The 15,951-nt window shown below is 36.9% G+C and overlaps 1 protein-coding gene across 3 annotated transcripts; it reads left to right on the top strand.

The window, feature by feature from the left end:
• Positions 1 to 764: 764 nt before the first annotated feature.
• Positions 765 to 14,362, top strand: LOC128218923 (putative ankyrin repeat protein RF_0381). Of its 3 annotated transcripts, none has more exons than XM_052926698.1 (7): positions 765 to 948; positions 4,441 to 4,624; positions 5,110 to 5,310; positions 6,622 to 6,804; positions 10,843 to 11,025; positions 11,646 to 11,769; positions 13,434 to 14,362. In XM_052926698.1, exons 2-7 carry the CDS (start codon positions 4,457 to 4,459, stop codon positions 13,874 to 13,876), a joined length of 1,302 nt encoding a protein of 433 aa, XP_052782658.1. In that variant the 5' UTR covers positions 765 to 948; positions 4,441 to 4,456; the 3' UTR covers positions 13,877 to 14,362. The 3 variants fall into 3 exon arrangements, with proteins under 3 accessions (XP_052782658.1, XP_052782656.1, XP_052782657.1); XM_052926696.1 differs by having other exon boundaries at positions 766 to 948; positions 4,436 to 4,624; XM_052926697.1 differs by lacking the exon at positions 765 to 948 and adding an exon at positions 1,058 to 1,345 and having other exon boundaries at positions 4,436 to 4,624.
• Positions 14,363 to 15,951: the final 1,589 nt, after the last annotated feature.

The following is a 15,951-nucleotide window of genomic DNA, read 5'->3' on the forward strand; positions in this document are numbered from 1 at the left end:
CTGTACAGCATTTGTGTTTCTTCGTGCATTCGAAACATGAGATCATAAGCAATCATTCCGACTGCTATAAGGCAATTTTCCTTCTTTTGCCGACATATACGCTAAATTGATTCAGTTTATATCAAAGGAGTCACGATGTTTATCAGACGATTTTTTATAAACACATTCATTTTTTTTCAAACTTAACTTATCATCGACTAAATTACATTTATATACCACATTGATGTTTTCTTTTGATGTTCGATGCCCAACATTAGGGATCGAGATATAATGGGGAAAAACTCAATTTTGCCGGTGTATGGTAAACATGATTGCCGCAGAAGGTAAGTATCTTCGAACCACCTTATATCCAAATTTAGTATACAGTCTTACTGACAAACTCTTATTTCCAGATGTGGAGATCTTGTATCTACGACATCAGTTAAGTGTATGAATCGATTTCCGTTTGATCGGAGATCTTGTATCTAGATATCATCATCTAAAATAATTGTCCTCTGTTTTCTCCTTACTTCAAACTGTTTTTGTTTGGTACTGATCGGTCTACGCATACTCCAGTTTTGATAAGAAATCCAAATTATGAATAACGTATTGCTGAATATTTTTGTAATAAATAGTTACATACCTAATGTATACATACATTCGATCAATGTTTTACACATGTTACACTGGGAACTCTGTAGGCAGGCATTGTCTTGGCATCACTTATCAAGGTCAGACTGGTGTACCGATGTATTTTATCAGCGGGCGGTTTCCAGTCTGTACTGACGAAATGTTTACCTGTGCCTGTGCCAATAGCGTACATGCTATTTATATAATTCTGGAAATTTCGCCTAGATTTGTTTTGTGTTTTTACTGAGGAAATTTGGAATATAAATCGGTTATTGGAGTTTTCCGATTAATTCCGAAGCTTTCCGTATGAAGTGGAATTATATCTGATTGCTTTTAGATGTATGTATGCTGTTTTGATTGTGTTTTCTCTATGAGAAATTGTTGTATAATATGACTCATGTCGTCTATCTATACTTGCTTATGTTACACATCATCGCTGTGTCACAAGACATCTACGCAGATAAACTTGTTATGCCATTACATTGCAGGAGTTTTGCGAAAGAATAATATAACAAATCAAAGATCATAAAAAGTTATCAAAATTATTTCTTGTGCAATTGGGTGACAGTATATCTTAATTATGTCGCACATTTATTTTGATAAATCAGCAGTCGGCCGTTACTGATTTTAATGAGGTTTTTAAGAGACTGGGTCAGTTGACAAAACCTTATCTCAAGCACTATATTTGGATGGTTTAATGGTCATTAAGTGTCTGTGACATTCCAGGACCTAGGACGTAAGTGCATCCTTGTAACCTTTGACCATTATTGATGTTGGGTTTAAACCTATAGACCTTATATTATTTTCCATTATCTTCCTTTTCTGCGTTAATGCTGTAAGTACACGTATTCTCATCGCTGACCATCATGGATATGTTTTATGAATATGATTGATGGATATGTTTGATGGATAAGTTTAATTTAAATGTTTGATGGATATTTTTGACGGATATGTTTGATGGATATGTTTGACGGATATGTTTGATGGATATTTTTGACGGAAATGTTTGATGGATATGTTTGACGGATATGTTTGATGGATATGTTTGATGGATATTTCTGATGGATATGTTTGACGGATATGTTTAATTTAAATGTTTGATGGATATTTTTGACGGATATGTTTGATGGATATGTTTGACGGATATGTTTGACGGACATGTTTGATGGATATGTTTGATGGATATGTTTGACGGACATGTTTGACGGATATGTTTGATGGATATGTTTGACGGATATGTTTGACGGATATGTTTGATGGATATTTCTGATGGATATGTTTGACGGATATGTTTGATGGATATTTCTGATGGATATGTTTGACGGATATGTTTGATGGATATTTCTGATGGATATGTTTGACGGATATGTTTGATGGATATGTTTGATGGATATGGTTAATGATTGATGGATATGTTTGATGGATATGCTTAATGGTTGTGTTTGATGGATATGTTTGATGGATATGTCTGAAGGATATGTTTGATGGATATGTCTGATGGATATGTTTGATGGATATGTCTTATGGATATGTCTAATGGATATGTTTGATGGATATGTCTGATGGATATGTTTGATGGATAGGTCTTATGGATATGTCTGATGGATATGTTTGATGAATATGTTTGATGAATATGCCTGATGGATATGTTTGATGGATATGTCTAATGGATATGTCTGATGGATAAGTCTAATGGATATGTCTGATGGATATGTTTGATGGATATGTTTGATGGATATGTTCGATTGATAAGTCTAATGGATATGTCTGATGGATGGATATGTTTGATGAATATGTTTGATGAATATGTCTGATGGATATGTTTGATGGATATGTCTGATGAATATGTCTGATGGATATGTCTGATGGATATGTCTGATGGATAAGTCTAATGAATATGTCTAATGAATATGTCTTATGGATATGTCTGATGGATATGTCTGATGGATATGTTTGAGGATTATGTTTGATGAATATGTCTGATGGATATGTCTGATGGATATGTTTGATGGATAAGTCTAATTGATATGTGTGATGGATATGTCTGATGGATAAGTCTAATGGATATGTCTAATGAATATGTCTGATGGATATGTCTGATGGATATGTCTGATGGATATGTTTGATTGATATGTCTGATGGACGTGTTTGGTGGATATGTTTGATGGATAAGTCTAATGGATATGTCTGATGGATATGTTTGATGGATAAGTCTAATGGATATGTCTGACTGATATGTCTGATAGATTTGTCTGATGGATATGTCTGATGGATATGTCTGATGGATATGTTTGATGGATATGTCTGATGGACATGTTTGGTGGATATGTTTGATGGATAAGTCTAATGGACGTGTCTGATGGATATGTTTGATGGATAAGTCTAATGGACGTGTCTGATGGATATGTTTGATGGATAAGTCTAATGGATATGTCTGACTGATATGTCTGATAGATAAGTCTAATGGATATGTCTGATGGATATGTCTGATGGATATGTTTGATGGATATGTCTGATGGACATGTTTGGTGGATATGTTTGATGGATATGTCTGATGGATATGTTTGATGGATATGTTTGATGGACATGTTTGATGGACATGTTTGATGGATATGTTTGATGGATATGTCTGATGGATATGTTTGATGGATAAGTCTAATGGACGTGTCTGATGGATATGTTTGATGGATAAGTCTAATGGATATGTCTGACTGATATGTCTGATAGATAAGTCTAATGGATATGTCTGATGGATATGTCTGATGGATATGTTTGATGGATATGTCTGATGGACATGTTTGGTGGATATGTTTGATTGATATGTCTGATTGACATGTTTGATGGATATGTTTGATGGATATGTCTGATGGACATGTTTGGTGGATATGTTTGATTGATATGTCTGATGGACATGTTTGATGGATATGTTTGATGGACATGTTTGATGGATATGTTTGATGGATATGTTTGATGGATATGTTTGATTGACATGTTTGATGGACATGTTTGATGGACATGTTTGATGGACATGTTTGATGGATATGTTTGATGGACATGTTTGATGGATATGTTTGATGGACATGTTTGATGGACATGTTTGATGGATATGTCTGATGGAAATGTTTGATGGATATGTTTGATGGATATGTTTGATGGATATGTTTGATGGACATGTTTGATGGACATGTTTGATGGACATGTTTGATGGATATGTTTGATGGACATGTCTGATGGAAATGTTTGATGGATATGTTTGATGGACATGTTTGATGGACATGTTTGATGGACATGTTTGATGGATATGTTTGATGGACATGTTTGATGGATATGTTTGACGGATATGTTTGATTGATATGTTTGATGGATATGTTTGATGTATATGTTTGATGGATATGTTTAATGGATATGTCTGATGGATGTGTCTGCTATATGTTTCTGATGGATATGTCTGATTGATATGCCTGATGGATATGTCTGATGGATATGCCTGATGGATATTTCTGATGGATATGGCTGGTTGATATGTCTGATGGATATGCCTGATGGGTATGTCTGGTTGATTTGTCTGATGGATTTGTTTAATCGATATGTCTAATGGATATGTTTTGTTTCATGGATATGTATGGTGGGTATAGTAAAACTTGTTTCTTCGTATGTATTTACAAACATTAAATAAGATGCTTGTTTTATCGATGATTATAAATTTAAAGCAAAAATGAAAATAACTATTGCCTTTATATCTAGTGATTAGTGACCTAAACATATTGAATCTTTGGATTTATATATATATATATATATTATTTGAACAATGGCATACTCTGTTCAGTATAGACACACTGACGTCAGTATGGACGCGAAGATGTACCAGGCCGTGCAGAGTGACGAGCCGGCGACGTTACGTCGGCTGATAGACCGTGGTGGCGATGTAGACGAGTACTACCAAGATATGACTCTTATAAGCGCTAAGTCCATTCTCCATATGTGCTGTGAAAAGGGACGATACGAATGCGCCAAGGTAAGAAATAGAAAATAATAAGATGCTCATTTAAGCTTAAACACTGACTTACAAAGTGAGCGAAAAGTGGAATGATTTGTCACCGATTACTTGTCAAGAGCGACGCCGCGACTTCGTCAAGGTATGGCTCAAATTCCAAGAATTAATATCCTGGACGTTTTTTTTTTGTAAAACTATTCGATAACGTGTCCATTTCAGTAATATTCTAACAAAATATCTTTACATATAAGATGTTTGCATCTCTTTCTGAAGACAGTGTTTCCGCATTTATCAAGTAGGCAGGCAAAATGGCTCTACTTTCAGATCACTAGATGATAGTCAACTCTTTACTATCTGCAGGTGTAATACGAGAAGGGCGCTTACTTATTAATCCGTGACACGTGGTACTAGACTCCGCTTATGTACAGCATATATACCTAGTACGAGAACTTGGCGACCCTGCTGGAGTCGCACTAATTCATGTTCGACGTTTCACTTGCCTTCAGGTTTTACTGGAGAAGGGCGCTGACGTGTTAATCCGTGACACTTGGTACCAGACGCCGCTTATGTACAGCATTTTGACCCAGTACGAGAACATAGCGGCGCTGCTGCTGGACCACAATCCGGAAGCCATAGATATCGGTGACAAGTACGGAAAGACCGCTCTGCACATCGCGGTCGAAGGAGGCTCAGCGGAGTGCGTCCAGGTATAAGTCATTTAATTATCATTAATCGCTAAAAGTAGGGATGCAAACGAATGGCAAAATTGATATTCGGTAATTCTTTCGATCGAATATTCGAATATTCGATTACCGAAATACGTATTTTAGAAAATGTAGTAAACTACTATTATTATTAGCTAAAGTAATTGCCGGTGCATTTTAACCTTACTTTGTCGTAGCCAGTACGCGCTGCGGACACTGATTTCCCCAAATGAGCCTTTGAAATTCTCCATTTTCAGGAAGAAAAAAGCAATACATTATAAACAGACACACAACAAATCGAATAATTCAATTCCGCCTAAAACACATACATCTTATTGTTTAATGTTATGATGCTGTTGAACTTGGGTATAGTTTACTGATATTCAAGCAAATCTCATCAGGAAACTCGCAAATACCTGTAGTATTGTCACGTGATAGCATTATTAAATAGTGTCAGGTGCGCATTCGCAAGCTTCTATGTAATAGTAATGAATAAGAATTGGAAAAGTGAGTGTAGCAGACGAGGCCTTTTTAATCGTAAAGTTTTAATTCAGGTAATCTGGGCCTCATTGAATGGCACATTGTCAACGCAAAATATGACGCAGGCATTGTGTATCAGATAAGTGGCAGTGGGCGGACCTTTAAACACCCACGAAGTTGAAATTTTTAATGATTCAGTCTAGTACTTAATGATTGCCTATCTCCATTGGTGTGAATGTTGATTGTATTCTAAAAACGTAAAAGACACACGAGTTATAAACTACACGGTACAAGCTTTCACTTAGTTTTGGTATTGTTCAAAACCGCGATGATAATGTAAAGTTTTTTTTATTACAATCTTCATTCAGGGCAAAATATTGCCTTCCGACGTAGCATTTATGATGACGCAATGAATCACGTGGTATCCAGGAGCGAATCTACGATTCGACGTTAGAGGGGGCGTAACTTAGGGGCTTAACCTTTTGACTTGCTTCCCTCCACCAGAACCAAATTATGATTGGTAAAAGTTTTGGCAGGGGGGTTTGGGGATGTTCATCCAGGAAAATTTTAACAATTTCTAGTCCGAAATATTGCATTTGAGGGGGGAGGGGGTCGCCGAGTGCACCCCCTCCATGGAACCGCTAGTAGTATACATACACTGATTACTACAGTAATTTTTCAGGAATTTCAGGATCGGGTTTTGGTCTGCAATGCATGCTTTCGGGCCAGGAAACCAATTTTTACAAAACAAAATAATGCTATTTTACAACTTATGAGTGAGTCAGTTTGAGGGCGATGTTATACACAGTATAATTGTAAGTTTTTTCACTGTAGTTGTTGTTACGTTACGGTGCGGACGTCAACGTCACAAACAATTACGGCGTGACACCGTTAATATCGGTGTGTGGGGACAAGTCGCTGGACGCTGACGTCACGCTCCAGATCGTACAAATGCTGCTCGCGGCCGGAGCTGATCCCAACATGCGGGACTACCGGGAAAACAGGAACGCGCTTCAGGTACAAGGAGATAGTTATTGTGCATGAAGCGGAATTGAAACACGAAGAAAATATAATGTGTCCCATCGTTTATCGGTAAAGCTATTTGGATGCGTGTTTCGACTGTTTGTACGTGTGCACGGGGTGTTTGTGAATCGAAATACCTCGGCTATTTTCCATAAAAAATAACCTAGGATGTACATGAACGGCTTACAATGGCATAATTCTTTACATTACACTACGCTGCTAGTTGATCGCGAGGTAAATTTAAATATGCAGATAAACTTTATGACTTTACTCTTTGGAATCTTATTTATCTATGCAATAATACCCTTCACTGGCAATAGATTAAACTTAGTATCACAAAATACTTGTTAAAACACTACACTTAATTAATACTGTTATTTAATATTGTTACCGCCACTTGTTGTTGTCGATGGAACATGGCCGAGCAGTTCCGAATATGGTGTTTGAATATTTGTGACTCCCGTTCAGTGTCGTTTGGATTCTTAAATTGTGCCGCTGGACTGGGTTACCTTGTACCGCTAGACTGGGTTACCTTGTACCGCTAGACTGGGTTACCTTGTACCGCTAGACTGGGTTACCTTGTACCGCTAGACTGGGTTACCTTGTACCGCTAGACTGGGTTACCTTGTACCGCTAGACTGGGTTACCTTGTACCGCTAGACTGGGTTACCTTGTACCGCTAGACTGGGTTAATTTTTGAATTGCACTTGTCCTATTAGTTTCCTTCGTCTGATAAAATATATGAAATAAATCAGATTTCAAAATTTAAATTGTAATGAAAAGTGACCTTCCTTGTTCAGCAGCTAAATCAGAAAAAAGGATGAAAATGTCAATTTAATTGGAGTAAATTTGTAAATCGCGTGTAGCACTTAACTTTGTGACGTCATTTTGCTGACGTTATTTCAAAGATTTTGAACCAAACTTATTAGCTAAATAACTTCAGCGAACACGTTATGTATTAGCTTTTAGGAGGTGTATATACATTAAAGTTATGGAAGCCAGGATTAACAACGTATTATAGTTAAATAAAACAGTGACCAAAATCTTTAAAGTAGTGCTATTTCCACTAAAAAAAACTGAGAAACTAAGACGTCATCATGGATTAGCTGCAGTACGTTTCCAAAAGCTGACTGTCTTTAAATTCAAGCGGATAAATGGAATCTAGTTTCAATTTAAGTTTGATTTAAAAAAAAGTTTAGCAATAAAGAAGTGTTGACTGCCTTACGTTGTGTGCAACGCTTATGATCAGGGAACTTGTGCATTTAACAGTGAAAACAATGTACATGTATACACTTTTTATTTCGATATACATTGAAAGAAAAACATGGTTGAGTGCGGTTTAAGGATTAAAACTCGACATGTTGCATTAGGACTCCACCCATTTTGAACAGCCCCATTGCATACCATACCCCAATAAAATGCAACATGTCGAATTTTAATACTTATATTTACATTCATTTAAATCTACATTTCTGCTAAAATAAATTGATTATTCAAGAGCATTTTCTCTTTTTTCTTTCTCTCGTTGTTCTTAACGGTGGGTAAATTAGAACAGCTATTTTTAATACCTAATTTTTGACCTAATTTTATACCACAATGAATGCACAGATAAAATAGTTCCTTATTTATATGTTTATTTTCTATCTTTTCAAGGTCAAGAATATTATAAATACGTATTATTGCAGACAATGTGTGTTTTCGGTCCGTTAGGCCTAAACAAAAAATAGGTTTGTTTCTGGTTACCCGACCGACTCAATTTATTTGCCACCGACTCAAAAAAAAATTATTGCCAAAAAAATCACTTGCCAAAAATATCCGGTATCCGGAAAAAAAATTGTCCGAAATTTATGCCATTTGCTAAATTTCACAACTAGATATTTTTCCAGCACCAACCGGTGCATTAGTTCTTTTTTCCTGACAACAAAATGCCCCTTGAGTAGACCGGAATGGCGACGAAATTAACATGCCTGATTGCAGTAAATGTATACCCTTGCACTCATTGTGCATTGGGATTCAAACAAATAAAGTGTGTAGAACAAGGACAACCTATAAAATACCTTTTCGATGAGTTACATGGCAGAAAAGAAGATGTAATACTCAAACCAATGAAGAAAAAAAACAAGAAAAAAAAACCTACCTACCGACCCAATATTTTTTGGGCATGTAACCAGAAACAAACCATTTTTTAGGCCTTATCGTGGTGTATTAAAACGCAAAAACCCGGGCGTTATCTGTAGAAAACGTGCATTATTCAGTAAATTCACGTACCGTTAATGCCCGGTTTCTTGTTTTACATATGCGCTTTCAGGGCCCGCATCAATGAAGGCTAAGCGACCTGGTTTCTGACCGAAGGTTGGTCAACGATGCAAACTTTTGCACAAAAACATATTTTAGAATATATAATGTAGCTGCATACAAATACCAAAACATAAAATAAACCACATATAACTTACATATTTTCTACAGAGTTGTCTTTTCCTGGCAAGCTGAAGTGTTTACCAAATAGTTTTTTCTGCAGTTGTTTTGACTATTAAAAGCACTAAATTATGTCTAAAACGACTAACTCCTCCAAACTTTAGTTATTTCTGTCGGTTTTATTCAGAACATACGACTTACGTATATGGACATGATTCCATTACGTCGTATGCAATGAACAAAGAAATTTCAAATATGTTTTCTCTGATGCTGAAGATGCTACATACATTTTATCAAGAACATGCCAGTTTACAATATTTTCAGGCTTAAATTAGTTATCAAAACAAATAATGGTTAAAGTAGGACTAAATAGGTAATTAATTGATTACCCAGTAGGTATTGTGTGTAAATAATCCCAGTAATCCAGTCAATTTTCGCAAAAACAACACTTTCAAAACGAATGAACACTGCAAAAAATGGCGTCGAAACAAAATGAAGCTGCCGAGTTATGTTGCGGCCCGAATCGAGCTGAATGTAAAACTTTTTCAATGACATCACTCATGACGTCATACAAGCACCCGTTATATAGGTTAATTTGAACTAACTGTTTAAATTGCATTTTCGTGACATTTAACAGCATTTTTAAACACAAACGTTTCTTCAACTGTTCCGTCCATCATGAAATTATCTACATTTAAATCGATCAAATTATCGTTGCTTATTTTGTTTTAACGGCTTTACTGCAGATTACAGTTTTGCATGTTGCCAATAATTTTACTACGATTTCATTAAAAAATAGTTCCGTAGTAAATATGCCCCGCCCCTTGGTATTATTGCGCCCAATGACAGGACAGAAGTATCGAATAAACGCACGCGATATCGATGGGAAATGCCATTGCACTTTATACAGAAATAAAGTGCAATTGATAAACAACAACCATCGTTAAGGAATGAAGTGTGAATGTAAATATATGTCTTTAAAGTATTCCAAGTGGCGGAATATTGTATGAAAACTTTCTATATTTAAAAGTCAATGGGTACATTTTAGGCATAACTGTTTCAGTTTGACAACACATTTCATGGCCAAAAGAAATGGCCTGGTAAGGTTTACATCCTGTTCAAAAACACGTAGGGTAGGTAGGCTTTTTTATTTTTTTTTATTTTTTTTTTATTATGCTTTATACGTTGTACGTTATTGTCATCATTGGAGAACGGTGTTAATGTAATATGCTGTATCAACTTAAAAGATTTTAAACTTCATAAAAAAGCACACTTTTTTATTTTTTTTAAATGTTTAATAACAACTGACTAAAAACGTTAGGGTCGGCGTCTATTTCGTAGTAAGGGTCGGGTAACCCGAACCAAATGTTATTTATAGGCTTTATATGTTATATGTTATATTGTTATCATTCTGTATAAAGCTTAAAAGGTTTTAAACTCCATATAAAAACACACACTTTTTTATGTTTTAATTTTTTTTTACAACTGACTATAACAATGGTAAGGTCGGCGTCTATGTCGAAGAAAGGGTCGGGTAACCCGAACCAAATGTATATTTTAGGCCTAGTTTGTTTTATTCCATTTTTTGTTAAAAGTACAAACAACCTGTTAATCTAGAGGGCGACGATGACAAAGCACATTCCTGTGATAGAGGCGCTGCTGACCGCCGGCTCTGACCTCAACACGCTCGATAGCGCGGGCAGGTGCACGGTAACCAACCTTCTCTGGTATCATCATAGCATCGACCTGGCTGGTGACGTAGATGATGACGTCATGGTAATCGTCATCATGCTCATTCAGGTGTGAATTAGAGTTTAATGAAACAAATTGAATAACTTGTTGTCGATCAAATTGCTCTCTTATGTAGAACGTCAGGTTTGAACTATGAAGGCTGTTATACCACTTTTCTAACAAAATGTCTCAAAACATTGACTGTGAGATATATTGATCATTTAATTAATTGGTTGATTGATCGAATGACTGGTTGGTTGATTGATTTAGTGAATGATTTATTGATATATAGATTGATTGTTAATACTCAGGTTGATTGATTGACTGACTGATTATTGATAGACTGACTACTTGGTCTATTGATTGATTGATTGATTGATTTTCTGACTATCGACTAAAGGAACAATTGATTAAAAGTCGATTGATAAATTCATTGATTGATTGATTAATTGATTGATTAATTAATTGATTGAATGATTTATTGATCAATTGGTTGACTTAATGATGGAAGGTCGATTGATTGGTTGATGATTCATTGAATGATTCATTCATTGATATGTGGATTGAATGGCTGATTGATTGATTGACTGATTAATTGACTGATTAATTGATTGATTGATTGATTGATTGATTGATTGATTGATTGATTGATTGATTGATTGATTGAACGAGGTTTTGTTCATTTTCAGGCCGGTGCAAACCTAAATCTTCACAAGTACGAGCAGAGCAATGCCCTGTGCATGGCCACGCTGTTTCGGTGTGCACCCTTAGTGAACTACTTCCTATGTAACGGTGCTTCTCAAAATGGGGATTGTAAGTAAATAAGAAATCGTTTAAAGGTAAAGATCCCTCTAATGTTGCAAGGACAGGCTCGTGGTTGAGCTGTATTTTTACCCATCACTTAAACAAATAGAGTCCGAGAAGGCTCCCATAAGCTGAATTATCCAGCCATATGTTTATTAATCAATTGTCACAGCCTTCAGCTTCCTGCCAAGTTCTACAAATATTTATCTGGACATCACAAATTATTGTACTGGAAAGGCGGATCGGGTTCATTTCGGCTTTCGCCAGTATTTTTTTCAACGGGAAAGCATATGGTTTCTTGCAGAACAAATACAACTGCCTCATTCATTATTCATCATTTCGAGCTTTCATAGCAAAAGCGCCCACGGTACACAACGAAGCATAGCGTTGTTGTGTTTCGGGGGTATCCGATGATGAAGGAGTCCCAATCACAGGGATCTTTGTATGTAAGATTGTACCAGCTGGTTGATTCAAACAAAATGCAGGAAAGTTACTCTACTGCATTTTGTATTTCCATCATTACCAATACGAGCTTGGATTTACTGTTCGAATAATTAAAATTGTGTATGGTTTAGGTTACATCTCTTTGTTGCATTCGTCCGTCAGTCCGTCTTCCGTCTGCCCCAGCCCACTTGTCGAGGCTGTTTCGAAGAAGCCACTTCATTGGATTCAATAAAACGTCCGGTAAGCGTTTTCGCTTCACTCAAAGGCGACCCGGGTTTGATTCTCGGCCTGGGCGCATGGGAGTTTGGTTGGTGGTCATCAAGCCGGGCAAGTGGATCTTCTCCAGGTTCTCCGGTTTCCCCCACAACACAAGACCACACTCTCTCGCAACATTGTGCCAACGAGAGTGGATTAGCATCATTAATAAAATTTTCTTCTCAATCGTTGTGAATAGATAAGGTTAAGACATCATTTTCCTCTAAGTTTTCAGAATGCGCTAAGGTTCATTTTCCTCTTGGTTTTCAGAATGCGCTAAGGTTCATTTTCTTCTAAGTTTTCAGAATGCGCTAAGGTTCATTTTCCTCTTAGTTTTCAGAATGCGCTAAGGTTCATTTTCCTCAAAGTTTACAGGATGCGCTAAGGTTCATTTTCCTCTACGTTTTCAGAATGCGCTAAGGTTCATTTTCCTCTTGGTTTTCAGAATGCGCTAAGGTTCATTTTCCTCTTGGTTTTCAGAATGCGCTAAGGTTCATTTTCCTCTTGGTTTTCAGAATGCGCTAAGGTTCATTTTCCTCTAAGTTTTCAGAATGCTCTAAGGTTCATTTTCCTCAAAGTTTACAGGATGCGCTAAGGTTCATTTTCCTCTACGTTTTCAGAATGCGCTAAGGTTCATTTTCCTCTAAGTTTTCAGAATGCGCTAAGGTTCATTTTCCTCTTGGTTTTCAGAATGCGCTAAGGTTCATTTTCCTCTTGGTTTTCAGAATGCGCTAAGGTTCATTTTCCTCTAAGTTTTCGGAAAGTGCAAAGGTTTATTTTTCACTAAGTTTTCAGAATGCGCTAAGGTTCATTTTGTACTAAGATTTTAGAATGCGCTAAGGTTCATTTTCCACTTAGTTTTCAGAATGCGCTTAGGTTCCAACGAGAGTGGATTAGCATACTTAATAATTTTTTCTCTCAATCGTTGTAAATAGATAAGGTTTAGACTTAATAAAACGTCCAATTCGTTTCAGTTTGGTGCGGCGTCACGCCTTTACAAATTGCCACACGGAACAAGGACACACGGACGGCGAAGCTACTTCTCCGGTGGCATAGCAACCTGTACCGGAAGGGCCGCGTTGTAAGAGGCGAGTTGGACTATACCGCCGACGTTTTTCATCTGGCTCTTGACGTTGGCGCTTTCGAAATAGCAATATTACTAGCCGACGTTGGATATGACCTTTCGTGTGTCTCGTATTTAGTGGACTGGTCAATCACGCCAACTAGTAGCTTACTACATAACCAGGTGATGTGTGAGTACTTCAGACAAAGAGCGACAACTGTTCAGAGTTTGTTTAGATGGACTTTGTTGAAAATCAGGAGTTGTATTACGGGACATTTGATTGACAGAGCGACAGAACTGCCACTTCCTAGGTCTCTGATCAGTGCTGTTCAACTGGAAGACATTTTGACATGAGCGCGCTTACATAATTCCACACATGTTTTGACAAATAGTTTTTCGTTACCATTTCTATATCATATTCATTATTGTTTAAACTGTTGAAATTGCACCAGTCAATTGTAACCACGGTCCCTGGGGTCCGGGAGTATACCGGGGATAGCGGGGATAGTAAATGGGCCGTGATTTTACCTCCCAGGTGGCCCCGCAGTGCCGAGTGAATGCGATGGTTTTGTTTTCGCGCCGAAAATAGCGAGGAATTGGCCTTACCTAGGTATCCCGGGAAGCGGGGGCATTTGGCGGGGATTTTACCAGCAGTTTGTCCCACAGGGCGGGTATTTTATCCGGGATTGACAGGACCGAAAGTCAAAGTCTCCGCTATTCCCCGGACCTTGCGGAGTCGTGATTACAATTGTCTGGTGCATAACTGTGATGCATTTTTTTCTGTTTAATATGAAATGTATTTAATACAAAGGGTTAAAAAATAAAGGTTTTTTTCGAATATATTTTGGTTGTTATCAAGTAGAAAGGTAGACATTCTCTCATTTTCCAAATAAGAAATGAATTTTCATGTAAACAGCGGCTTTAGAACAGGTGAGCGATTCAGGGCCTAAATGGAGTTCTTGGAAAAATCTAAAATTTGATTCAACTATTGACAAACCAAGGAATTAATTAAATATCTCAATCGCCTAAAACTGTTACATTATTAAAGTGATAAAATTCCAACAATCACCACCGCTGGACAAATGCAATATTCGGCAAAGTTTTTGTTTCTAGCAACTTTCATTGATCAAGATCTCTATACCAGCATAGAGATTAATGTCTAATGCATCTGTGAGCATGGTATTTTGAGGATATTTTTCAAAAATGTTTTGAGCTTGATTTGGTCATTTATTTACCGTCAACATTGCATAGAGTTTTAACACTTGACATATATTACAGTTTAAGGAGATTTTTGTGATGGTACTCAATCAATCTGCATATTTTGTCAATGTGTATGAATTTCTAGGTCTGATTTATGTAACAGGGTGTATATCGTTTTATATTTTTCATAAGTACCATTAAGACCATAATTCGCTCCCCTATCCTGAAACCGCTGTGTTTGTGTACCTTCAAGATATTAACACCTACAATGAAGTTCATTCAAAGACGCAATGACAAACATGTAGGGATGTCAACACGCGCACTGACGTCAGCGCGCGTCAAACTGAAAACTTAGAAATAAGGACTGTAATCGTATATTTTTTTAGGATTTTCACAAAAAAGAGAAGAAAATGAAAAATGTAAGCAATTGTGTTTTACGTTCAATTTAATTCAATCGACGTTACGTACATGCTTTTACAACTTCAGTATAGGTTGTAGTTCATATATTGCAATATTAGAACATGCTGTTAACAAAGTAGAACAAACTGCAAATGATAAGCAGAACTTGACATTGTCATAGAAAGCGAAATATGACATACTTAAATCAGTACACAACACACTCAAATCAGTACACATCACACTCAAATCAGTACACTGCACATTCAAATCAGTACACAGCACACTTAAATCAGCACATTACACACTCGAAGCAGTACATAACAAACTAAAATCAGTACGCATCACACTCAAATCAGTACGCAACATACTCAAATCAGTACAAAGCACACTCAAATCAGTACACAGCACACTCAAATCAGTACAAAGCACACTCAAATCAGTACATATCACACTCAAATCAGTACACAGCACACTCAAATCAGTACACAGCACACTCAAATCAGTACACAGCACACTCAAATCAGTACACAGCACACTCAAATCAGTACACAGCACACAAAAATCAGTACACAGCACACTCAATTCAGTACATAGCACTCTAAAATCAGTACAAAGCACACTCAAATCAGTACACAGCACACTCAAATCAGTACAAAGCACACTCAAATCAGTACAAAGCACACTCAAATCAGCACACAGCACACTCAAATCAGTACAAAGCACACTCGAAGCAGTACATAGCACTCTGAAAGGAGAACATGATACACCATGCAAATAGGTGGGTGCATGCCCCCAAACCCACCTATTAAACCTGTCCTGCACAACACTTT

This window comes from Mya arenaria, chromosome 15 (assembly GCF_026914265.1).
Source record: "Mya arenaria isolate MELC-2E11 chromosome 15, ASM2691426v1".
In the NCBI taxonomy this organism is placed as follows: domain Eukaryota; kingdom Metazoa; phylum Mollusca; class Bivalvia; order Myida; family Myidae; genus Mya; species Mya arenaria.

Coding starts and splice junctions, on each gene's coding strand:
- LOC128218923 (XM_052926698.1), top strand. CDS start 4,457: ATGGACGCGAAGATGTACCAGGCCGTGCAGAGTGACGAGCCGGCGACG. Junction 6,805..10,842: donor AAAACAGGAACGCGCTTCAG/GTACAAGGAGAT, acceptor CTGTTAATCTAG/AGGGCGACGATGACAAAGCA. Junction 11,026..11,645: donor TCGTCATCATGCTCATTCAG/GTGTGAATTAGA, acceptor GTTCATTTTCAG/GCCGGTGCAAACCTAAATCT.